This window comes from Engystomops pustulosus, chromosome 1, assembly GCF_040894005.1.
Source record: "Engystomops pustulosus chromosome 1, aEngPut4.maternal, whole genome shotgun sequence".
NCBI lineage: Eukaryota > Metazoa > Chordata > Amphibia > Anura > Leptodactylidae > Engystomops > Engystomops pustulosus.
The window spans coordinates 118,751,467-118,779,074 of NC_092411.1; the positions used below are offsets into that span (position 1 = coordinate 118,751,467).

At 42.5% G+C, this 27,608-nt stretch overlaps 2 protein-coding genes across 2 annotated transcripts in view; both read right to left on the minus strand.

Moving 5' to 3' along the window:
- PGM5 (phosphoglucomutase 5) overlaps positions 1–27,608 on the minus strand; it is a 154,543-nt gene that overhangs the window by 99,999 nt on the left and 26,936 nt on the right. The window lies entirely within an intron of this gene.
- LOC140084445 (forkhead box protein D5-B-like) lies at positions 21,747–23,069 on the minus strand. The gene has a single exon (XM_072126457.1). It carries the CDS (start codon positions 22,931–22,933, stop codon positions 21,914–21,916), a length of 1,020 nt encoding a protein of 339 aa, XP_071982558.1. The 5' UTR covers positions 22,934–23,069; the 3' UTR covers positions 21,747–21,913.

The window sequence follows — 27,608 nt, forward strand, 5'->3', positions numbered from 1 at the left end:
CAACAATTATTCTCACTTTCAGATTAGAGGTGCCCAGTATGTCATCAGAAATTGCCTAATTAACCACTACCAGCATGTTGCCAAGCAACTGTGCAGCTTCTAGATGATGTTTCTTTTATGGCCTGGTGTGGAGGCATCATCCAGAAAATCAACTTTGAAGTAAGATGTTAATTGGTTGTATAAAGTCAGGGAGGCAGAGAGTTTAACGCTGAAGTCCAGTTCTCCCTGCCTCTAAGCACCTGCTCCCATGTGCATCGGACTTCAGGAGATTTAATAAGTGATGTCCCCGGATGTAGGACCATAATTACAGTGAAGGGGGTGTTTTAAGGCAGGGAAAGCTTGACTTCAGTGTTAAACTCTCCTCCTCCTTGACTACATAAAACCAATTTACACTTCACTTCAAAGTTGATTTTCTGGATGGGGCTTTTTTAAATGTGGGCCAATGTGTTTTTCCTATGTATTGTTGAAAAAAATCTGATCTTAAAGGGTTATTCCAGGAATAATCATTATTAATATTCAAATAAGTGATTAAAATCTAAGTCAGTGTAATTAGTTGTTTTTTAAAATACACCACAATGAAGAATTAAAGAACAGAAAATGGCTGCTGGTCACAAGTCCACATAACATGCTCTGCACCTGCCTGGGCAGATCATGTGATCATCACTGGTGGTTGGCTGTAGTCAGTGGCTTGCAGTGGGTTTGAATGTCTTTGAGGGGGCAGGACCTATTACGATTAGGAGCCAGAGTCATCATCAAGGAGCAGAAAAATCTCAGATAGCTGTGCTGAGGGGTCAGCTCATGGAGGAGAAAAGTGAAGGTGCATGAGGTAGGACAGGACTGGGTACGCAGGGGTTTGGACAATAGTAATGCCATTAATTGGAACTAATGGGACAAGAGGGGTGTATTGACATGGGGCTGCATGTTAGGGGCTGGAGGAATGTAGTTACATGGCGCTGCATTTAGAAAGCTGGAGGGATGCATTTACATGGGACTGCATTTTAGGAGGCGGTTGGGACAGAAGGGATGGATTTACAAGGGATTCATCGAGTGCCTTATAAGTAGCACTGTATGTTGGTCAGGTAATTTTTTTTTTTTTTAACTTTGCTTGTTTTTGGATTGAAAGGGGTTGTCTCTGATTTGAAAAACATGTCTGCTTCCTTCCATAAACAGGTGATACATGGTATTGCAGCTCAGCATAAACTGTAGCCAGGTGTGGCGCTGTTTGTGGCAGAAAGCAGACATCAGCACATGGGAGGTCATACTGATATGGGGGAGGATTTATCACACCCTGGTGCATGGTACACCAGGGAAGTATGTGACATATGCAGTATGTCCAGTGTTGTGAGTAGACACCCTCTCAGTGGGGCAGTGTGCAGTGATAGCAGTTATACACATCATTACTATGGTAGATCATCACTGGTAGCAGAACATGAGAGGGTTGAGCTGTTACTGAGAACTGAGGGTTCATGAAAGTTGTAGTATCCTGTGGTGGCCATCTTAGAGATAACTCTGTCTATTTTAGGAAGCCCATAAAATTTTGTAAATCATAGAAGCAAATTATTTAAGATCCATTTTGAGATTAATGACAATAAGTTTTTTTGTATCCGATGTTAATATTCCCAGAATACCCCTTTACTGTAATCCTGTTGAAAACACATTGCCCTCTAAGGAAAAAGCCAATGAGGATATTGACAAAAGGAAAACCAGAGCCATGGAAACCTGCACAGCAGAAGCTGGCCAATTTCCAGTATTAGAAATTTTTTGCTTTAGGGCAATAACTGGAAAGTTAATATGACCGAAATATTTATAAATTGACAATACTATAGTTGAAGAAGGTACAGTCTTGAAAAGCAGGGAAGGGAAGTCTAAGGGATACAATGGTTTCATGAACCCTACAAGGAACCATTGACTTTGTTATAGAGATGATCAACAGGTTGCAGCTCTCAGAATAGTGACCGGTTCGTTGACGGTCTGACACAGCAGCATACTAGTATCTGGCTGCACCAGAATATGAGTGGAGATAGGGATGTTTCACAAAAACAACCCCCAATTCCAGAGAAGTAATAGAATAAATAAATAAAAAGTGACATTGCCTCATAAAATCTGAATAGACAGGGGTTGAAAAGGATCAGGATGAGTATTGTAACCTCAATTAAATGAAAGCAAAGGGGCTTCATTGTTTTAAACTAATGCAGATTCTAGGATCCATGGGGCATAATTTGAGGGAATACAAAGAGTGCAGTTGCAATTGGTTCCAGGGGTGTTAGTGGGCCCCTAAGGTGCCTTTGGCAGGATACAATTTGATAGCCTATTGTAGAAATAGCTTGTTAAAATGAAGCAGACGAGCATAAAAATCCTACAAAATAAGTTTAACATAAATAAATATATTAAAAAATATGGTTCATTTTCTAATAACACAATCCCTACAAGGTTTTTTTAAGGCAGTGTTGTGTTCAAAAGTGTAAAGTGGGGTTTATTAGGAAATATTAACGCCTATTTTCTGCCAACACCTTTTTCTGTTTCTCTACAGTTGCACGGCATTCAATCTTCATTGTATATCTCTGCGAAGAATGTGACAAACACTCATCCTGTTTGAGAGAACATTGGCTGCTGCCAAGAAATGAACATGCCTGCAGTTGCTGATATATTAGAGAAGGACACTGTGTAATGTGAAATGGCTTACACTTCCCTATATGGCATTAGAACAGCGCACAAAAACTTTTTGCTAGCAGATTTACCCTAGTCTGTTATTGAGACCAGAGAACAGATTATTAGGCTATTTTGCTCAACAATTTATCTCATGTCCAATCTAATCTTCAGATTAAGAGACAAGTACATCATGGACAGTTCTGCAGAAAACACATTATACCATTCTTAGCAGAAATATCCTGTAAATGCTTGTTATTTTGTATTTGCATGTAAATGATAATGTTTAATGTTGGCAAAATTCTGTAATGCTTTCTCCAGGTTGGCAAAGAGTTTAAATGCCAAGTGAGAGTGAATGTTGTCAGAGGTTCCAAACGTAATGATTTAAGGCCCTAGGCTTAGAAATCTATGTTTCAGGATATAAAGTGACAAACACATAAAAATACCTTCAGTTATACCCATCTGTTGATGCTGCAGTGATAATGTACAGATGTGAGTTCCTGTAAGTAAAACCAAAACTGGAAAAAATGTTAAAAAAAAAGGGTTGGTGTGTAAAAGAGACTTGAATGCTGAAATTTTGTCTGCAGGAACTAAATATGGCCATGTAAAAATTTTTGCTGGAGCCCAGATACTACAGATTAGATACAAGCACCATCATTTCATAAAATGTAATTCTGTGGTGTCATCATATTGTCATTTTACAGTACTTTATGGTAGAGGGATCTTTGCAATTTACTCCTGGCTGTTTTGAGCATTTCTGATGCATCTATGGGATTATTTTCTTTTGAAAAATGCATGCTCCTTATTTGGGCAAATATTTTCTGCAATGTCTGCAAATTTGAAACCTAAGCAAAACTTGTGGGGACTGAAGCGTACTTGCAGATTTTTGCCAACCTTTAGAGGACCTGTCACCTAAATTTTCGGCACTAGGAGCTGCTTACTAGAGTAAGAAGCTCCTAGTGCTTGATCAAACGCCGCAGTGTTATAGTGATAGCGTTCCCGGAAACCTCCGGTAACACTATCAAACACTGCGGCGGGGTACAGTGTAATCATCGGACAGCTTGCAAAGCTGTCCGATGTATTCATGAGGGGGCGGTCCGAGGTGCTGCCTCTTCCCCGGACCGCCCCCACTAGCTCCATAGGCCGGCAGTGAATGCCACGCGCTAGGCGGCAGTCACCGCCCCTAGCCACGCCCCAACCCTGCCCCCTCATGAATACGTCGGACATCTTTGCGAGCTGTCCGACAATTACATTCTTTCCGGTAACGCTATCACTCTAACACTCTGGCGTTTGATCGAGCACTAGGAGCTGCTTACTTTAGTAAGCAGCTCCTAGTGCCGATAAAATAGATAACCTAGGTTCAAAGCAGAAATCCAGTGCACCATTTCAGAATTATCAAAGAATAGCAGCCTATTTTTATCAAGGTCCTCAATTTCTTAAGGTACTTAAAGGTATAGTATATATCAAGGAGAGAAGATTTTAAGTGTAGCACATTTAATCATAAACTATCAAGTTAAAGAAACCAACCATCAAAATCTATCATGATAAACCAGGAACATTTACTCATAGATGTGACTGTATTAATCTCTTATATTTGCTATCCATGGCTTCCTTCCTTTTAAAATCAACTTTTAAAATTATGCTAATGAGCCACAGGGGTCTGGACTCCTGCTGTAGTTGCACAGGCTCTTAGACTCTGCAGGAGCATGTGTCAACCCCCCTCACCCCTATGTCTTTGAAACTTTCATCCTTCTCTGCCTACTGTACTCTCAAACAGCGGGAGGGGGGAGTGCTCCTGCACAATAAGCTTGATATGCATATGATGGAGGGGCACATGAAATTGCCCTTGGTTATGGTCATAGCCATTTGATGTGTATTCTATCTGCAGAAAAGGAGGGAACAAAATCCTTAACTATGGCTTTGGTAGTCCCCTTGCTTAATCTATAGACAAGTGCTGTACTGTTGGCTAAAATCTTCAGGGATTCCGTAATGACTGGTGTGGTGCCAAGTGACTGGCGCAAGGCAAATGTTGTGCCTATGTTTAAAAAAGGCTGTAGAATTTTGCCAGGCAATTACAGGCCTGTAAGCTTAACTTCCATTGTGGGGAAATATTGGAAGGGTTAGTAAAAGACTATATGCTGGTGAATGTAACATCAAATAGTATAATAAGTGACAGCCAGCATGGGTTTACTAAGAATAGAAGTTCAACCAAAGTGTTGAACGCTTCAAAAAGACTGATTCAGATAAATGCCAGACAGATAGTTTTTATTGAATAAGCACATAAATGGCAATACAAAAGTAGCAATAAAAGTATAAAAACAGAGGGTGCCAAAATAAACACACAATCATAAAACAATTGGGAGAATCAAATCCGGTATATAGGACAAAATAACACTCTGAGCCTTACACAGAAATCCCAACCAATAAGGGGATACATAGTACCTCATATGGAGTTAGCACTGAAACATAATTACCTATACCAGTCAGGCAGGCACACGCTGTACACCCCGACACGTGTTTCACAAGTAGCTTTATCAAGGGGAGTGGTTGTACTATGTGTAAATAGCAGGGGGCTCATGTGATAGAGACTTTATGCCCACACCCCTCGCTTTATGTTTATTTTGGTCTTTGTTAAGAATAGAAGTTGTCAAACTAACCTGATCTGCTTCTATGAAGAGGTGAGCAGGTGCCTGGATGGAGGAGCTGCTGTGGATATTGTATTCTTGGACTTTGCAAAGGCATTTGACACTGTCCCTCATAGACGCCTGATGGGTAAAATAAGGTCTGTTGGTTTGGCAGGAATAATTTGCAATTGGATTGAAAACTGGCTGAAGGATCGTATCCAGAGAGTTGTGGTCAGTGATTCCTACTCTGAATGGTCACCAGTTATGAGTTGTTTACCCCAGGGTTCTGTGCTTGGCCCACTACTATTTAATATATTTATTAATGATATAGAGCAGTGGTGGCGAACCTATGACACGGGTGCCAGAGGTGGCACTCGGTGCCCTCTTTTTGGGGAAACGGGCCATCAATATAGCACTCTACATAGAACTCAAAGAATCATACTGCAGTCCCAGGCGACTCAATAAATGTTGCTCTCAGTGATATTTTAAAGCAACACATTCTTGATTGCCTGGGACTGCAGGAAGAGGTAGAACATGTGCAAAGGGGAGGATTATCTTTAGAGCTCCTCCTGTACTTTAGGCTTCTTCCTGTACAGAGGGACCATAACGAGATGCTACAACATTTGTCCAAATTTGCCCTTCTTCTTTCAACTGTTTTGTTGTCCTCTAGAGGCCGATATGATTGAAAGTTGTGGTAGAACAGGTAGCAATAAATAACTACTTAAATTGTCGTGCTGGCATTTTGCAATGAATAATTGTGTTTTTATTGTAGTTTGGGCACCCGGTCAATAAGAGGTTCGCCATCCCTGATATAGAGGTAGGAATTAATAGCACTGTGTCTATTTTTGCAGATGACACCAAGCTGTGTAGTGTAATACAGTCTATGGAGGGTGTTCATAGGCTGCAAGATGACTTGGACAAACTGAATGTTGTTAGGATCAGTGGATCCTCTGGACCACCGCGGGAGATGTAACTAGCCAACACCCGGAACCGGAGCCTAGCGGCACCTGGTATTCACCAGAGCCCGCCGCAAAGCGGGTTGGACTTGCTGCGGCAGGATACCACTAGGTCGTTCCCAGGTGTGACTAGCCCACGGTGGCAGCCGAGGTCGAGGTACCTTAGCGGATGACAATCTCGTAGACAGGTCCAGGCACAGGGTCAGGGCAGGCGGCAGAGGTGCAACGTCAGGTCCAAATCCGGGGTCAGCAACAGGAGGTCCAGGCAGGTGGGAACGGGAACACAGCAACACGGAGGAACTCGGGTAACACAGGACACAGGAATAATCGCTAGGAAGCTTTCTCTAAGGCTACGAGGCACAAAGATCCGGCAGGGGACACAGGAAGAGGCAGGATTCTTAAAGGTGAGGTTCAGCCAGTGCACCAATTAGCGGTGCGCTAGCCCTTTAAATTTTCGGCAGGAGCCGCGCGCGCGCCCTAGGAGGCGGGGACGCGCGCACACGGCAGTCCGGGGAAGAGCAGGAGCCGGGAGAGGTGAGATCAGCGACCGGCCTGCAGCGGGGGCAAACGGGGGTGCACGGATGGGCCCGCGATCCGAGACAGGGATCGCGGGAGCACCCGTGACAGTACCCCCCCCCCCCCTTCGGCCTCCCTCTCTTCTTGGGCCTGAGAAAACGTTGGAGCAGGCTCTTGTCCAAGATGTTATCCTCTGGCTCCCAAGATCTCTCCTCAGGACCAAATCCCTTCCAGTCTACCAGAAACAACCTCCTACCTCTCACTGTCTTAGTATCCAGGATCTCCTTCACCTCGAAGACATCAGTAGAGTCCGCTTGTGGGGCCGGAGGGAGAGGAACTTGTTGGGTGAAGCGGTTTAAGATGACTGGCTTGAGGAGGGAAACGTGGAAGGAGTTGGGTATGCGCATGCTAGGAGGCAGACGCAATTTGTAGGCTACCGGGTTGATGCGACTGAGGATTTCAAATGGACCCAAGAACCGGGGTCCCAATTTGTAGCCAGGGATCTTCAGTCGGACGTACCTTGAGGATAACCAGACCCTGTCACCAGGAGCTAAGACAGGAAAAGGCCGACGTTTCTTGTCCGCTTGATGCTTGGTCTTGGCAGAGGTTTGGAGCAATGAGGTACGGACTTGTTCCCAGATGGCTTTTAGATCCTGTACCAAGTCCTCCACGGTAACGGAAGAGGAGGCCGTGGGTGCAGTCCGTAATTAATAAAGAAGGGAGCAGAACCAGCAGAAGTGGAGTCCAGGGAATTGTAGGAAAACTCCGCCCATGGTAAAAGAGAAGCCCAGTCATCCTGACGAGCGGACACAAAGTGGCGGAGATAGCATCCAAAAGTCTGATTCACCCTCTCTACTTGGCCGTTGGACTGAGGATGATAGGCAGAGGAAAAGTCCAATTTCACTTGCAGCTGATTGCACAGAGATCTCCAGAACTTGGACACGAACTGAACACCTCGATCAGAAACGATGTGCCGGGGAAGGCCATGAAGCCGGAAGATGTGCTGGAAGAAGAGACTGGCAAGACGTGGGGCTGAAGGCAAACCTGGTAGAGGGACAAAATGGGACATCTTAGAGAAGCGGTCTGTTACCATCCAGATAACGGTATTGCCAGATGATGGCGGCAGATCAGTAATAAAGTCCATAGCCACGTGAGACCACGGGCAGATAGGCACGGGTAACAGCAACAGAAGACCAGCTGGTTTTTGTCGTGAGGGCTTATTGCGAGCACAAGAGGCACAAGACCGCACAAAATCCCGAACGTCCTTGACCAAATCAGGCCACCAATAGAAACGGGAAATCAGGGCCACAGAGCGCTGCACCCCAGGGTGCCCAGCCACTCGAGAAGAATGTCCCCAGGTCAGGATGCTCTTTCGAAGTCCAGGTCGTACATAAGTCTTGCCGGGAGGTAATTGCCGAAGGTCCACCGGCGCTGCCAGCACAAGCCGCTCTGGAGGAATGATGTGTCTCGGAGCATAGTCCTCCCCCATAACATCGGAAGCACGTGACAGGGCGTCAGCCTTGATGTTTTTCTCGGCTGGGCAAAAATGGATCTGGAAGTCAAAACGGGAAAAGAATAGGGACCACCGGGCTTGACGTGGGTTCAACCGTTGAGCTGTCTGCAGGTACTGGAGGTTCTTGTGGTCCGTGAAAATGCTGACTGGAAATCGAGCTCCCTCCAGCAGATGACGCCATTCCTCCAAGGCAAGCTTGATAGCCAGAAGCTCACGATCCCCTATAGAATAATTTCTCTCTGCGGAGGAAAATGTTTTGGAGAAGAAGCCACAGGAGAGAGTTCGGCCCCTAGGCCCCTTCTGGGTAAGAACCGCTCCAGCTCCTACGGAAGAGGCATCGACTTCCAGAAAGAATGGCTTCTCGGTATCAGGTCTGGTAAGAACAGATGCAGAGGAAAACGCCGTCTTTAATCTCGTGAAGGCCTCCTCAGCCGCAGGGGGCCAGAGACGAGAATTGACACCTTTCTTTGTTAGCGCCACCAGTGGAGCTACCAGGGAAGAAAAATGTGGAATGAATTGCCTATAATAATTGGCGAAGCCCAGGAATCTTTGGATAGCACGCAGTCCCACTGGGCGTGGCCACTGAAGAACTGCAGATAGTTTAGCAGGATCCATCTGCAGGCCTCTGTCGGAAATAATGTAGCCAAGGAATGGAAGGCTCCTTTGATGAAAGTGGCATTTTTCCAGTTTGGCATAGAGATGATTAGTCCTGAGGCGACCGAGCACTTGCCGTACATGGGACTGATGGGACTCGAGATCAGCAGAAAACACGAGGATGTCATCCAGATAAACCACAACACAGCTGTACAATAAGTCCCTGAAGATATCATTAACGAATTCCTGGAAAACGGCTGGTGCATTGCAAAGTCCAAAGGGCATAACTAAATATTCAAAATGCCCATCACGGGTGTTAAAGGCAGTCTTCCACTCGTCACCCTTCCTGATGCGAATAAGATTGTAGGCACCACGAAGATCCAACTTGGTAAAGACTCTCGCGCCCCGTAGACGATCAAACAACTCCGTGATCAGCGGCAAGGGGTAGCGATTCTTAACGGTGACTTTGTTAAGACCGCGATAGTCTATACAGGGGCGAAGAGAGCCATCTTTCTTGGTGACAAAAAAGAAACCTGCGCCAGCTGGAGAGGAGGATTTACGTATGAAACCTCTTTGCAGATTTTCCTTAATATATTCAGACATGGCGGCTGTTTCGGGTACCGAGAGCGGGTACACCCGACCCCGTAGAGGAGAAGAGCCGGGCAGCAAGTCGATGGGGCAATCATAGGGACGTATGGAGCGGGGAGCCCCTCCAGGGGCTTGGGAGACAAGGTGGAAGTCACGACAGGGAGCGGACAAGGGACATCCATACAATGAGAAGAACAAGCCGGGCCCCAACGGAGAATCTCCCCAGAGGACCAGTCCAGCATAGGGGCATGTTGCTGCAACCAGAGGAGACCCAACAGGAGGGTGGAAGTGCTTTGGGGCAGTACAAAAAAAGAAAGTCTTTCTTTATGCAAGGCTCCAACTTGCAGAAGCAGGGGTTCCGTGCGAAACCAGATGGGCACGGAAAGAATCTGGCCACTGACTGAGGCAATGGACAATGGTTTCTCAAGACGAACCACTGGGAAGTGATGCCGGGAGACCAGGGCTGCGTCCATAAAGTTTGCTGTAGAGCCTGAATCCAGGAAAGCAGAAACTTGAATCTGGGTGCCGTTGTCTACGCTGAGGAGCACAGGAATAATCAGACGTGGAGAAGCTTGGCACACACCTAGGGACGCTTCTCCCAAGAGCCCTAGGTGCTGGCGTTTCCCGGACGTGGGGGACGAACAGGACAAGTCCCAATGAAGTGCCCTGGACTGGCACAATACAGACAAAGGTTCTCCTGTCGTCTTCTGGAACGCTTTTGTAGAGAGAGCCGGATTCTGTCCACCTGCATGGGTTCCTTAGCAGACGATACAGGCGGAGGCTGGAGCGGTCTTTGGAAGGCAGGTGCGAGGCGAGGAAAACGTCTTACCTGAGCTTGAGGATGCTCAGAGCGAAGTTCCTCGGCGCGTTCCTTAAACCGGACATCTATCCGAGTGGCCAGTGTGATGAGACCACCCAGAGTTGACGGTAGATCCCGAGCCGCCAGCGCATCTTTGACCTGCGGCGAGAGTCCTTTCTTAAAGGTGGCGATGAGAGCTGCATCGTTCCAGGCAAGTTCAGAGGCCAGGGTGCGGAACTGAACAGCATACTCTCCCACAGATGAGTTGCCTTGGCGCAGATTCAACAACGCAGTCTCGGCAGAAGAAGCCCGTGCTGGTTCCTCAAAAACGGCCCGAAACTCCGCCAGAAAAGCCGCAAGAGTAGTCGTGACCGGGTCGCCTCTGTCCCAAAGAGGAGTGGCCTAGGCCAGGGCCTTCCCAGAGAGAAGACTGACGAAAAATGCCACCTTGGAACGCTCCGTGATAAATTGCGAAGGCATAAGTTCTATTTGTAGGGAGCATTGAGTAATAAAACCCCTGCACTGTTTGGGGTCTCCGTCAAATTTGCTGGGCATAGACAGCCGTAGTCGTGGTTCAGCAACAGGAAGGCAGACCGGGGTTGCAGGAGCCACGGGAGCAGACACGGGAACCTGTTGCTGTTGCTGGGCGGCTAGCAGCTGTTGCAGCATGGTGGTGACTTGATCCAGCTGTTCACGTTGAGCGGCAATCTCCCGGGATTGCTGGACCACTATGGCGGCAAAGTTTGGTCGAATGGGAAGCGGAACCTCGGCGGGATCCATGGCCGGATCTTACTGTTAGGATCAGTGGATCCTCTGGACCACCGCGGGAGATGTAACTAGCCAACACCCGGAACCGGAGCCTAGCGGCACCTGGTATTCACCAGAGCCCGCCGCAAAGCGGGTTGGACTTGCTGCGGCAGGATACCACTAGGTCGTTCCCAGGTGTGACTAGCCCACGGTGGCAGCCGAGGTCGAGGTACCTTAGCGGATGACAATCTCGTAGACAGGTCCAGGCACAGGGTCAGGGCAGGCGGCAGAGGTGCAACGTCAGGTCCAAATCCGGGGTCAGCAACAGGAGGTCCAGGCAGGTGGGAACGGGAACACAGCAACACGGAGGAACTCGGGTAACACAGGAGCGGGAACACACAGGAATACACGGGAACGCAGGAATACACAGGAACGCAGGAATAATCGCTAGGAAGCTTTCTCTAAGGCTATGAGGCACAAAGATCCGGCAGGGGACACAGGAAGAGGCAGGATTCTTAAAGGTGAGGTTCAGCCAGTGCACCAATTAGCGGTGCGCTGGCCCTTTAAATTTTCGTCAGGAGCCGCGCGCGCGCCCTAGGAGGCGGGGACGCGCGCGCACGGCAGTCCGGGGAAGAGCAGGAGCCGGGAGAGGTGAGTTCAGCGACCGGCCTGCAGCGGGGGCAAACGGGGGTGCACGGATGCGGGAGCACCCGTGACAAATGTTTGGTCATCCACTTAGCCAATGAGGTTCAATGTTGATAAATGTAAGGTTATGCACCTAGGGGCTAATAATCCACAGGCAAAATATGTCCTTGGGGGAGAAAATCTGGGAGAGTCCCCTGTTGAGAAGGACCTGGAGGTATTAGTTGATCATACATTGAATAACAGCATATAATGTCAATCAGCTGCCTCTAAAGCTAGTAGGATCTTGTCATGTATTAAAAGTGGTATGCACTCTCGGGATAGGGATGTAATATTACGACTGTACAAGGCATTGGTTCAGCCTCACTTGGAATATGCTGTCCAGTTCTGCGCTCCGGTCCATAAAAAGGATGCCCTGGAGCCGGAGAGGGTTCAACGAAGAGCCACAAAAATGATAAGGGGTATGGAGGGTCTTAGTTATGAGGAAAGATTAAATAAACATAGTTGTTTTTGTCTGGAAAAGAGACGACTATGAGGGGATATGATTAATTTATATACATATATGAATGGTCCTTACAAAAATATGGTGGAAAGTTGTTCCAGATTAAATCCAATCAATAGACGAGGGGCACTGTCTCCGTCTGGAGAAATCAAGGTTTAAACACCAGCGACGACAGGGCTTTTTTACTATGAGAACTGTCAATTTGTGGAATAGCCTGCCTCAGGTGCTGTTCATAGCTGGGACAGCAGAGAGCTTTAAGAAGGGTCTGCCTTTTTGCACCTAAATAACATTGATAGTTATGTTATATAGAATTTTTTACCATAAATCTCTTCCTCATCCAATCCTTTCCCTTTCTTGGTTGAACTCGATGGACACGTGTCTTTTATCAACTGTATAAACTAAGATGGACAGCTCATGCTGATGTAGAGGGAAATCAAAAAGGAGGGAGGACTGGCAACAGGAGTGCTGTACTATACAATGCTTTTTCTGGCATCTCTTTATTGGTTGGGCTGCACTACAAGGGCTGAGAAGGAGGGGTAGGTGGTGGTGACTATATAGAGCCTGCTGTGCAAAGCTTCATGGGAACTGTAGTCTGGAAATGTAAATAAACACTGCATAAATACTCTGTACATGAATTACAAGAAGGTGTAAATACAAATTTAATGAATGTGCTAGTTCATGGAGATATGTTTTTTTATTCTTTATTGATAACTTTAAAAACTCAGCTCAATGCAGGATATGACTTAATATAGTGCCATCCCTGTTAGAAAATGTTTAATGCACTGTTTTTATTCCCTGTTATTATTGCCAGATGCTATGCTGTACAAGTTTTAAGGTTTCTAGAAGATGCTGTTATGCTTTAATCACCTACCTTAAGACAGATCTTGACACCCGTTCTTTTTATTGATAAACTGATAGTGGTAACACATTTTACTCTCTCCAGTTATCAATGTTGTAATTGTAATCCTGCCTGTTATTAGGTGCTTCTTCCCTTTTCAACAATTTTCTACATACAACATTAATCAGTATATAATTGTGGACAACAGCTATGTGGGTATTCTTCAGTTAAAGTGAATTTTTGCACAATAGATTGTGTCCTACAGTGGCTGTGTTTTATACAAGGACTGTGTTCTATTACTGTCCCTGCAAGAAGTTCTCTTAACCAGCAAGCTTGTCATCTAATTTTTGCATCAATAACAGTAAGATCATTGCCTTGTGTAAAACACCAGTTTCCTTATCATGCGTTAAGAGTTTGGGAAAAATCATCAAACCCATTTTGATAATTTACTAGTATAAAACAAAAGCAGTAGGGTGGCAGGAGTGGAGTATAAGCATAGGGGAGTAAGATTGTATATCATTGTAGTCCTGTATAATTCTATTTATTCTTTTTCGTTTACCTACTGTTTGTGCCTCACTCCATACACCATCCTAGAATTTAGCTACAGTATTACCATACAGAAGGCCAAAGGTAAAGGAAAGGTCTGACCCCCTTCTGGGCTCTTGCATTGGTCACTTACAGAAAAAATTGCAGAGATTTGAATGACGTTTCAAATGAAATTGAACACAAATTAAAAATATGAAACATGCAATGTGACTGATTTGTAGACTAAAAGTGTGGTTAGGAAAGTTACATTTTACAACATAGTTACATTTTGCTATAGCCTTGTGTGTACTTGACTAAAGCTGGTTACGAACCTTTTGTATAATGTTAAATGCAGTGTGATAGGTCATCCAGCAAAGCAACATTCATAGGCATTGCTCGTGTAATTGGAGGAACATGTAAGAGGGTGCCCTCCTTGGCACCAGTATTAGAGGTACAGACAGTCAGTTTAAGCCTAGGCTTACTGGGATGAGTCATGAATGACAGCCTTTATAGCTTGGCACCATCTATCAACCTGCGGCTTTTAGTATGCATGTCTTACACAGCTTAATTTAGCATGCTTATAATGTGACGTTACAAGATATCTATAGCATCTGAAATCCAAAAATGTAGATTTGAAGGTTTAATGTATCCATGCAGTTATTTTTGTACATGTTAATGCTTTGGTAATTGTGACATGAAACTGTCTAACCTATTAGATGCCTTTATAATTGCTGACAGCAGCTTCTAATGTGGATTTCTCCTTGACCATTGACACCAGAGTTCCCATAACGAAATGTGGGGCCCCATATAGGAAAATATCATGCGTCCCCCATACAAATGACATTGCCGTTTATTATCATGCACCAAAATACACAAAATATACATTATACCCACTGAATAAATTATACAGACCCCCAAAAATAAAGTACACTGTTACAAGTAAATAATAAATAAAAATATATGCAGTAAATTCATTATAACAAATAAATTATCTGACTTAATAATATTATTGTATAATATAATATACAGAGTACTAATCCAAATTAATTATATTATTTAAATATATCTGCCCCTTTGACGTTTTATGCAGTACTTCCTAATAAAAAGAATTGCCAAACTACACAAGCTTCCTGGAACACTGTTGGGGTCATAATCTGAAAGTGGAAAGAACATAATTTCACCATAAACCGGCCAGAATGCACTGCATATCACCCCAAAATTATAACACCAACAGTGATGCCGAGGGGTGGTAACATCATGGTGTGAGGCTGTTCTTCTGCATAGGGTACTTCATACTTCATATTATTGAAGGACGAATGAATGGACAAATGCATCGAAACAGTCTCAGCAGAAAATGGGATGCAGGGCCTTACTTCACCAACCTAAGAAGCCTCGCAAATCTTAAAAGGGGTTATCCGGGTGTTAAAAATGACTGAGGGCCGGGCTGGGGTGGGCTATTTAAACAAAATAAAAACCATCTACTTACTTCGTCTGTGCGCCGGTTTGATTACAGGGACGCACAGGGCCGGCCGGAAGCTCCCATCCGACACCATCTCCCAGCGCTTACAGCGCTGAGAGATAGGGACGGATGGGGGGAGCCGGCCACATTACGGACCGGAAGTTCCCTGTGTGTGGCTTCTGTGCCCCTGTAAACAAACAGGGGCACAGATTAAATGGACCGCGGTGCGGGACATCGGCGGCGCCGGAGGAAGCAAGTACATGTTTATTATTTTTAAATAGCCCAGCCCGGCCCTAAGTAATTTTTAACACCCAGATAACCCCTTTAATGGTCAAGAACTTATGGTCAAGAATCCCTACACTTAACGGGTGTGCAGGAAAGATGACAAAACACAGAGGGACAAACAACAGAGAAGACACACAAGCAGGCAGAACCAGATCAAAACCAAGATGGAGGTGAGGAAATATCCAGAAGCAAGAGAAGTTCAAGTAAGTTATCAGAGGTCGGATACACATAATAGCAAAGCAACAGTTATAGCAGAGGACAAAAATTGTAAGGCATGTCAAGTTCATATATTCCAGATTTAAAATTATTGAACAAATATAACTTTTATATGTAGAAAATTAGCATAGAACCCTGTATTTCATTATGATCATATCCACATTTTTTTGTATTACTATAAAGACAGAGCCACCTAGTGGCAGTTTCTGAAAATGACACTACTTGCTTATTTTACGAACTAAATTACAGCCTAGGGCAGTGATGGCGAACCTTTTACAGACCGAGTGCCCAAGCTACATCCAAAATCCACTTATTTACTGTGAAGTGCCAACATGGCATTTTATACAGTAACTTATTGCTACCTGTTCTTCCTCAATTTTCAATCGTATCAACCCCCTGAAGCCACCAATACAGTTGAAAGAAGGGCAAATGCAGACTCTCATTGTAGCTTCTCTCTGGGATCTCTCTGTAGAATGAGAATGGTGGGTCCAGCAGGATGACCTCCAAAGACATTGCAGTTCTGTCAACAGCCTCTCACTTTTCCCGCAGTTACAAACAGCCGATGAAATGTCGCTTTAAAACATTATCTTTTAAGTTGCCTGGGACTGCAGGATTTGGTCATATATGGTGTCCTGAAGTGATGGTCTGAGTGCCCACAGAAATGGCTCTGAGTGCCACCTCTGGCACCTGTGCCATAGGTTCGCCACCACTGGCCTAGGGCAACATACAAATCTGAGATAAATGTAACCCATAATACATCCCATGCTATTGCATGGCTTAGGGATCAAGGGGCCCATAAAATTGTGAGATTAAGCTGATGCTTCTGGTCTAGTTTAAAAAAAAATACAATTTCAGAACCAAAGAGGCGTGAGATGGCAAGATGTGTTGATATAGATTAAGTTGTAGGCAGACTGTTGCTTCCTACACTGCAAATTGGATATGATCTGTACATTAGGGCATTCCAGGCATAACTTGCAGTGTTTTTCCATAAATTCCAAATCCACCCCAGCCTACATGACAACTTTGGTTGTGACACATGTGGCATGGCCAATGATCAGGGTGTCATATCAAATCTAATGAAAGTAAATTCAATCATGTTGTGACATGGAAACTGCTGAAACAACGGCAACAAGCAACAGCCAGTACTCTTGTTATCCAGTTTTTGTTTATTGTATTTGTACAAAAATCTTAAAAAACATGCAAAATAAAATCTTTTTTTTTTTTTTTAAATTAACAGCAATTAATTGCAAAGTCAATATTTGCCTAGAAAATTAACTTTTTCCCCAAAACACATTACAACTTCATTGCAGGGCTGCCTTAAAAGGAGCAGCTAACATGGTTTCAGTGATTGCTCCAGTAACACAGGTGTGGGTGTTGATGAGGACAGGGTTGGAGATCTGTCATGATTAAGTAAGAATCACACCACGGGACACTTTAAAAGGAGGCTGGTGATTGCCATCATTGTTTCTCTTCTGTTAACCATGGTTATCTCTAAAGAAACTCGTGCAGTCATCATTGCACTGCAAAACTGGCCTGACAGGGAAAAGTATCGCAGCTAGAAAGATTGCACCTCCGTCAACAATCTATTGCATCAACAAGGAATTCAAGGAGAGAGGTTTAATTGTTGTCAAAAAGGCTCCAGGGCGCCCAAGAAGGACCAGCAAGCGCCAGTATCGTCTCTTAAAAGTGTTTCAGCATCGTGATCGGGCTACCAGCAGTACAGAGCTTGCTCAGGAATGGCAGCAGGCAGGTGTGAGTGCATCTGCACGCACTGTGAGGCGGAGACTCTTGGAGCAATGCCTGGTGTCAAGGAGACCAGCAAAGAAGCCACTTCTCTCCAGAAAAAACATCAGGGAAAGACTGATATTCTGCAAAAGGTACAGGGAGTGGACTGCTGAGGACTGGGGTAAAGTCATTTTCTCTGATGAATCCCCTTTCTGATAGTTCGGAACATCTGGAAAACAGCTTGTTCGGATAAGACAAGGTGATCGATACCACCAGTCTTGTCTCATGCCAACAACTGTAAAGCATCCTGCAACCATTCATGTGTGGGGTTGCTTCTCAGCCAAGGGAATCGGCTCTCTCACAGTCTTGCCTAAAAACACATCCATGAATAAAGAATGGTACCAGAATCTCCTCCAAGAGCAACTTCTCCCAACCATCCAAGAGCAGTTTGGTTATCAACAATGCCTTTTCCAGCATAATGGAGCACCTTGGCTTAAAGCAAAGGTGATAACTAAATGGCTCGGGGAACAAAACATTTTGATTTTGGGTCCATGGCCTGGAAACTCCCCAGATCTTAATCCCATTGAGAACTTGTGGTCAATCATCAAGAGACGGGTGGACAAACAAAAACCATCAAATTGTGACAAAATGCAAGCATTGATTGACTACAAACAAAACCCACATATTTTTAGCAACGTGCCAATGCGACAATTTAAGCAGTAACATATGACTCCCTGCTCTTTCACAGGTTTAAATTGTATTGGCACCTAAGGACACCAATATAGTAGAAAGAAGGAGAGGAATTTTGCATTATCATTGTAGCTTCCTTCTAGGGTCCTGGGCTGCCTGGGACTGCAAGAGGCCTTAAGTCCTGTCTGGCGATTTCTGTGCTGGGGTGATGGCGAGGGTGCCCATAAAGAGAGCTTGGAGTGCCACCTCTGGCACCCGTGCCATAGGTTCGCCACCACTGACTTAGAGGGGCGGTGGTAATCTTCTTATATTGTATTATATAATATACATGGCTTCCTTCCTTTTAAATAATTTATATCATTATGCTAATGAACCTGAGAGGCTCTGGGGTTGTTTCTAGAGCCCCCGGAGGCTGTAGTTTGACAGGCTGTTACAATGAGCAGAGCATGTCTTAGCCTCTACGTGCTCTCTCCCTCCTCCCTCAGCCTTAGTAATCTGTCAGCAGGCGGATGTGCAGATGTGCTCATTGTAACAATCAGTGAAAAGACATCACTGAGGGGTTCTAGAAACACACCCTAGAGCAGTGGTGGCGAACCTATGGCACTGGTGCCAGAGGCGGCACTCGGAGCCCTCTCTGTGGGCACCCAGGCAATCACCCCAGCATGAAGTTCACCAGACAGGACTCAAAGAATCTTCCTGCAGAATCTTCCTACAATGATAGGCGAATTTGCCCTCCTCCTTTCAACTGCATTGGTGTCCTTAGGAGGCTGAATGACTGAAAGTTATCAAAGAACAAGAAGAAATAAATTACTGCTTAAATTGCTGTGCTGGCACTTTGCAATAAATAAGTGGCTTTTGGTTGAAGTTTGGGCACTCAGGCTCTAAAAGGTTCGCCATCACTGCCCTAGAGCTACTTGTGCTCATTAGCATAAATTGAAACCTTTATTTTAGAAGGAAAGAGGTTAGGGATAACAGATATAAGAAGATTACCACTGTCCCGGTGCCTGGATCTATGAATAAGTTTCGCTGTATCATGAGTGATTTTGATGATAGATTTTCTTTAAGTTTTATCTGTAATAGGCACTAATACTTCCTCCAGTTTCTCTCTCATTTCTACCCAGGGACTCCATCCTTTACCATTGTTAGGCTGGCTGCACACAAACTACTCGTCCGTGGAATTTTATGTGCTGGTTATATCTCACAGACTAAGCACCACAGAGAAATATTATGCAAGGAGACCCTCCTTGCTGGCTGAACAGCAGTTTCCATGGACCGAGCATGTTCGTGGGAAGCCAGCCCTAGTTTTTCCTTTTTTAGTTTTACTCATCCCAGCCAAACAAATGACCAAACAAATATACAGTAATGAGTTTTGTCACATATGGGCTACCTATAAAAATTGTCATTGCCGAAAACTGCTTATGTTGTGCCAGTTTTTGATTGAATAATGCCCAAGCAGAGCAGGTCTTATTAATGCCCTATTTTGCAACTTGGACAATCTTCAATTGGCACGTGAGTGGCATTCACACACACCAATGACACAGGGGACGCAAACTATGGTCCATGGGACCTTTGTATAAGTCCCATGAAGCTGCACTTATCTTAAACAGAGGCTAGGAGAAAGTCAAAGTATCTATAAAAGAGAGATACTGTAGTGCTGAAGTATATTCTTTTACCACTAGAGGGCCCTATACCATAATAAACAGTATAAATTGTTACGTGTTGTCCAGGGTTGCTACCTAGACTACTAGCGATCACTTTACTAATCATTAAACAAATATGCAAATCAACATTATTTACATGTTGTCAAATTTGGAGAACAGAGATACAGTGTCAGCAAACATGCTCTATATGATTGGTTGCAGGGGTGCTCTTGGTATTTTAGCAACAATCACAGACACCATATATAAAGGCTGCCTGCACACTTAAGTTTATTTGGTGTTTTTGGTGCATTATTGCAACTTTACAGTTAATCTATAGTAATTTACTAAAAGCTAATTTGCATTTAGTTTTTCTTCCCTTGCATGATATTCATAACTTTATAGTGCTAGTGATATCTGCAGTTAGCTCATCGAGTTTCATTCTGTGAAGGAAAGGGGGAATGGCTGATTTGGAGTTCAATATTCCGACACATTTCTAACTCTTTCCTTTTGAAATTTGATTTGTGTCAAATATTGAAATAATTCAGCCAATTTATCAATATGCTAGAGCCAAATAATTAGCAAGCCAAGATGAACAGAGAAATGAAAAGTTGGAAAGACCACTGCGAGCTATGGTTCTGGAAAAACACATAACAGCATATACAGTTTGTGAAATAAAGGAGAAATAAAATATTTTAATTTAAAGCGGGATATGTTTCAAGATAGATAGGCAGAAAAATAAAAAAAATAGCTAATAGAGGAGAGATGGGATACATACAGTATATTACAGAGATACTGTGGATAGATAGATAGATAGATAGATAGATAGATAGATAGATAGAAGAAAACCTCACAATGGTTTTCAGTGCAGCATTGCCTCCTAATCCCCCCACCCTTCCTACACCATGTGTGAATATTCCCCCCAACCCCCGACCCTCCACAAATAATATTATCTCAATAAAATATAAAAATCATTCCAAGCGACTCCCAACAATTGGCTTGGAATAATCTAACGCTTTATGAGACAGAACTGGGAAGTGAAATAGGTAGATGACACAGGTACCACTCCATGCCCTCTTGCCTTGTCTTACTGCATATTTATTCATTGCTTCTATGAATCGTGATGATGACGGTAAAGAATGAAGATTGCTGATATGCCCCTGCATCATCTCCCTTTAAAGTTATTCACATGCTTCCTTTCACCCTGACCGTGTGTAGCACATGTGTTACTTCTTATAGCTCTATGTATCTGTTGTTATGTAATTATTAATAATATGTATCCATTCATTTACAGTGGCCAGACTGATATTATACAGTTTACTGCATATACTGAGGCTGCTCTTTGAAGTAGACACTGAAACAGATAGTATACACATATCTTTCTCTTAAATGTAGTTTATGCAAACTATCTATCATTCCATCATTCCATTACTGCACATGTTAGATAAATTAAATAGAGTATATATATATAGAGAGAGAGAGAGAGAGAGAGAGATCAATGATTTGTTTTATATATATATGTGTGTGTGTATGTCTATATGTATCAATAAATGGATATATTAGTTTAAATAAACATTATTATTAATTATTATTATTAATTGCAACTACTATATATATGTACTAAGTCGATAAGGCGTGTCGGCCTCTTTTTATGTGTTTCACCTGCACATTAAATAATTCTTTATCTTTTTCCCCCTTATATAAAATATCTTCATTTGTTATCTCCGTTAATATTACTATCTGGTGTAAATGTATAAATGTATTTATTTGTTGTAGTTTTAATTCTCGTTTTAAGCGCAGTGATTCTAGTCCTGAGTGCTGACATTCTGAGTGTAAATATACAATTATATTTATTTGTTGTTTTATTTTTCGTTTTAAGCGCAGTGATTCTGAGTGCCACATCTCTTAATATCGCAGCAGCTTTATTTTATCTGAAATTACATTTCTGAATAATTTTATTCTGAGATAACAAAAATGTATATAGTTTTATATACTGTAATTGCTTTTATAGTATGTTTACCATTATGTCCTATAATTTCAGATGAAGATTACATCATAGCATCCGATTACTTTGTGTGGCAGTGAGATTGTAAAAATAATATACACCTTCAATTTTACTTTTCATTTTCTTTTATTCCATATGGAGATAACACAAATATCAATGACAATAAATAATATATTATCTTAAATATTTACATCTTACAAACAAAGAGGAAAAACTGCACAATTAAATAAACACCCAATTCTCAATCTCTGCTCAGAGCTTCAAGACATCACAGCCATTCCCTTCCACAGCATGTAATGTGTACAGTTAGATACAGTATATATTACAGTCAAGACCCAAGACTGTAAACTATCTACTCCAACAAGTAATTGCTCAAGTTTTTATATAATTCTGGTCCATTACAGTCCTAGAAACCCCCAGGAAATCGCATGTGACAGTACTGTCTAGTCCCATAGGAGGCCACAACTGGTCCTGCATTGATATTCAGGAGTGCTGGAAGCATAGTGGCAGGTCGTTGTGTGAACTGGTTGTAGTTCCATGGCTGGGGAAAGTTTGGCACAGACACCTCGGGTTCAGGTTTTTTCATAATATTTTCTATGCTGAAGGAGCACTTGTTTGGAGGGCTACTTTGTTGACCCCCCAGAACCTGAGGCTTTATCTCTGTGTTCAGTCCTTGGATATTGCTGGAAAGTTTCCCTCTAATAACATCCTGATAGGGAATCTGATGAGGTCCAGGGATTATTAATCTTTCGGTTATGGGTACTGGTGCCAGCGCGTTTGGTTGAACGAAGGTTTGAGGCTGAATAGGTCTGTAGGACCTGTAGTAGTGCAGAGGTGGATAGACCATCAAGCTGTCTTTTAAGAACTCGTTGTGATGTCTTTTAAACCTTTTCCTCCTCCTGAGAAAGCTCCCATTGTCAAACATGTCTTCTGAGGCTGGGTCCAGGGTCCAGTAGTTGCCCTTGCCAGGGTTACCCGGTTCCCTGGGGATCTTGATAAAACAGTCATTGAGAGACAAGTTGTGCCTGATGGAGTTCTGCCAAGCTGGGAACTTGTCCTTGTAATATGGGAATTTGTTGCTGATGAAGTCACATATTCCGCTGAGGGTTAGTTTCTTGTGGGGGCTCTGCAGAATAGCCATTGTGATCAGAGCTATGTAAGAGTATGGAGGTTTTACCAGGGTCCTCTTGGATTTTCCTCCAGCGTTTATGGTGGTGACTTTGGTCTCGCTTTCTCCAGATGAGTCGCTCTCTGACTCCAGGCAGCAGGGCTTGGTAGGTGACATCTCCCCAACATCTGAGTCTGAGGATCTACTCTGAAGAAAGTCACAGCTGTCATCATCTCCCAAAATATCAATTTCATCCTCCTCTTCTTGCATTCTGGAGAAGAACTGCTGAGCATCCACAGTGTCTTGGCAGAGGCTCATTGCCACAAGTGAAACTTAGTATCTCTGGTTCTCTGTAAGACCCCTTGTCCAGTGTTGTCCTGAAAGTGGCAAGGGGCTGAGTGATTCAAGTCCCTTTTCTCCCCCTCCTCTTTAAAGTCTAGGACCTTCCCTGAAGTCACTGAGCTCTGTCAGGTAGTCATCTGCACTTGAATTGGAGATAATCTGCCAGATAAGCCTTTCTGAGAGGGTCCTGCACCTGGAAGGAGGGGCTATATCTATACACTGTGGTCCTGAGGTGGAGAATTAACACTTGCTGTGCACATCAATAGACTATTGCAACTTTCATTATTTACAACACATGCAATGGTTTGTTAAGCCCAGCATTGGGGATCAATGTTTGTCCAGTCTGTTTACTCTTTTCCGTGTAGTCTGAACTGAATCTTCAGATTGTAACCATTTCACATACCGTGGATCTATTCGATATCATTGACTGCAAAATTAATTGCAAACCGTGTTTATAGGTGTGTATAAGGGAATAAAGTGATTTATGATTGGCATTTTTAATAACAAAATTATTTAATTGATTATGTATCTATTAGCTTAATCCCATGTTACATATTACACTCCTATATTCACACAACTTATTATAGCATAATGTGTCAGCAACATTTCTAATAATTATTTTACATAAATATAAAAGTTTTATAAACAAATGGGTAAAGAAATAAGATAAATGCCTTTTAATTATTAGTGAAATATCAGCGCTTTCATCTCTATCTGTATATTTATTCCATGTTTATTTCAAATCTATTTATCTATCTATCTGATCACTATCAATCCGATAATTATCTATAATCTATATCAAATGTATCTGTCTCTTCTCTATTTATCTATGTAACACATATTTGTCTATCTATCTCATATTTATATTGGTGTATGTCTATTTATATAGTACTTATATATTCTCTATCTTATGTCCCTTTGTATCAACTATCTACGTTCTGCTTATTTCTGTTTTGGTTATTAATTGGTTTGCTTTACTTTCTTACTTAATAAAATACAGAATTTTCTCTCTATTCTGTATGAGAGGGCAGATTTATCTTCAAGTAACTATTTGATGATTATTTCCATCTCCTGAACCTAGAAACCACAATCAATCTTTATATCCTTGCATCTTTTTTGCCATTATAAAAGAATCTGCATTTGTAACCATGAACAAATCTTAAAGAACTACAACATAGAATGATGTAGATTTGGAACAGCACAGGGTTCCCACACAGGGGAAGTGTAGTCTATTGTATACATTACGATTGGATGCATAGGGCATGAAGTGTATAGAGATGAATGGAGCAGTCACTTTACATGAGAACACTAGATGCAGACCACGCCTGCCATTACCCTGATGTGTGGAAACCTCTGATGTCCGCAAGTGGTTTTGACAATGAAAATGGTGCAATGAATGAGAGGACACCCACCTGCAACCTGTAATAGGAGAACATTAGATTGTCAGCTCTGCATATGAAGACAGTGGAGGAAATGGCTCAGCAGCTGCAGTTTACTGATCACCACAGGGGGGGCTTTCATGGGCACAGAGCAATAACAACTGAAAAGCCCCTCATTCCTGCACATAGCAATCTGCATGGGGCTCATGCTGATCTCAATTACAGCTGATCTCCTTCTATTAATGGGAAAATGCTGTATGAACCTTATTGCCCAATTGCCCGTGCAGTTACCCAACCTGATACATGACTGCCAGTGTAACATATAGCTGTATCTAGACTGAGAAAGCATAAAGTCCCCATGTTAGTCCATAGCTAGACTATGGGATGTTCTACACACTATTTTACTGTGGTCCTATAAGCAGTATATTTAGTACTGTGGATTCCCACAATATTAATCATTTATCATTGTACCAAATACATCAGAAAGCAAAATTGACAGTTTATATTTAATGCAATGATCTTCTACTTTATGACAATTATGTGAATAATGTTCAGACAAAAATGTCTGTTTGTCAATTAGTCAATTTTTTTAGTAAATTTTTTAACAGACAAGAGAAGGGACTGCACTATATCCAGTATTGTTTACCAGATAAGTGCCCACATCTGTTATTTTAGAAGAAATTTAGTATGTTAGGCTAAGTTCACACTACTGTTCAAACCTTCGTTCCTTACCTCCGTTAAATAAAAGGTAAGGAATGGAGGTGTCAGTTAAAAATCCCATTTACATCAATGTAATTTTTATGTCATTATATCATGGTCAATTAGGAAAGTATCCGTTATCCATGTGGTTTTTTTTTTCAGAAGAAAACTATGCAGCCACTGTTAATTTTTTCCTTCTAAAAAACACATGCATGATGGATGCCTAAAATGAACATAATGGATTATATAAAACTTACATTGATGTAAATGGGATTTTTTATTGACACATTAAACCTCTGTTATTTACTTTTTAACAGAGGTAAGGAACTAAGGTTTGAATGGTAATGTGAACTTAGCCATAGAAAGCATAGAATGGCCTAGTCTGGACCCGTTTTTCACGGATTACTCAGAGACTGTAGTTTGTGAGGATGCTTGAAAGACAGATGTCACAGGGATGCAACTTGACCATGAAAACTGATCAGCTCAGTCATGGGCACCTAGTATACAGTTGTACTTGTACTTGTAGTTGTACTTTGTAGTTGTACAAAGGCGAAACTGACTTTTGTTTACCAAAGGATCTGCATCAGAAATCCACTTAGATTTAGTTTCAGGCATGTCAAAAATCAATTACCCCACTTAATGTGGCCTTAATGTTTTCACTGAAAAAACATGCTGATAGGATAATTGTTTCTTTTTAAATTAGTCCAACTGAGTGATTGTCAAATTAAAGAAAATACGATTGCTAGCAATGTTGAAGAGAGCAATGTAGATGCTGAAAATTGCTTATGATGAGTCCTAATCTTTGGGCAATAATAGCAAAAAATAATGTGGGATATTTATCAATTTTGGCGCCGGGTCCTTGTTTCTGGCGCACGCTTTGTTCTATATTTTTACTGGGATGTGGTGCAAGGGGTTAATGAAGTGGCTCAGGACCAAAAAGGGGTTAGAACTGTCTCCACATATATGAAGGTGAAATAAACAACCATAGACCAGCTTTCTGCCGGTCTAATTTTGCGCCAAAAATTTTGCCCAAAAATGTGTTTGAAAACTAGATGTGTCGGATTCACAAGCAGCACCCAAAAAAAAACTATTTGTGCACCAACGCACCAATATTGAGGCACAGACACTTCATAAATATGGTGCAACAGGCACAGCAAGGGAAAAAGAAGTCAATAATGAATGCCCCCGATGGTGAAGTTCCATAAACATAATTTGGCAGAGAGGTGCTGGGAAAGAGAATGCAGCAAAGTAAGGCTGAATTCACATGAATGTATGAGGGATGCATATTTGTCCGTATATACGCCCCTTTAGGCATCTATGGCACACGTGCTCGGAATGGTGAGCACAACGTGTGCTCACCATAAAGTACAATGGCCGCAAAAAGATAGAGCCTGCTCTACCTTTGGCTGTAAGAACAGCTGTGCAAATCTATTTTCTATGGAGAGGGGATGGGTGAGAAGCACTCACCTCTGCTCCTCTCCAGCCTGCATGACGTGTGGGGTAGGCACACGTTCATGTGAATGCAGCCTTAGGGGAAAACCTGGGCCAGAAGTTTACTTAATCTGTAGCTATAGACTTCAATATGTGCTCATGAATTTTTTGAAATGCTGCGCTGTGATAATAAACAAATTCTTCACTTATTATAAATGTTGTATTTAGTTCATACTGACCTTTTATTTTCAATGTGCTTTTTCACATTTTTTTTTCTCTGGTCCTATTTTTTACATTTGCATTTCATAGATGACAATAAAAGTCTGTGGTTTTGACGAAAAAAATTTATGACATCTGTGTTTGGCTAAGTTCACGCTACTGTTCAGATTTCCATTTCTAGCTTCAGCTTAAAAAATTAAAAGACGGAAATTGAATGCATCCATTATAAATCCCATTGAAATCAATGCAAACAGTCAGTCATCTGTTATTCTTCCGTTTCTGAATGGAAAAAATGACGGAGCTTGAAGTACTTTTTTTCTGTTTGAAATGGATGATGCCTAACTGACCATAGCAGATGTCATTAAGTTATCTTTTACATTGAAGTCAATGGGGATGGATAGAAAGTGTCAGTTTTTACAGTTGTTTTTTTTAAGATGAAGAAATAGACTGATATAAATAGAATGAAATAGTTAATATATAGATAAAAAATAGTTGATAAATAGATTATAGATAAATGTGAGGTACAGAGAGAAAGATAGGTAGGTAGACAGAAATGAGAGATCAATAGGTAGATAGATACTTGATGCTTGAAAATGGTGCTGCGCCACCGGCACATGGAATAAAGACACCCTCATTTTTTGGACTATTTTGCAGTGCTGCTTATTCCTGAAAGTATGTATTAATATCTTCCACCCAGGGGACATAAAGATTTGCACCCACATGCATGCAGTGCTCCTCTGAACTTTTCCTTTTTTAGATGATAGATACAAAAGCGAGATCAATAGGTAGGAAGAAATGAGACATCTATAGATGACATCTATGAGGGATAGATAGATTAGATAGAGTCGCTATTGATCAATTTATTGAAAGTGAAAGTAAAGTGTCTGTTACTGTAACGGACACTGTCATCCGTTATGTTTAAT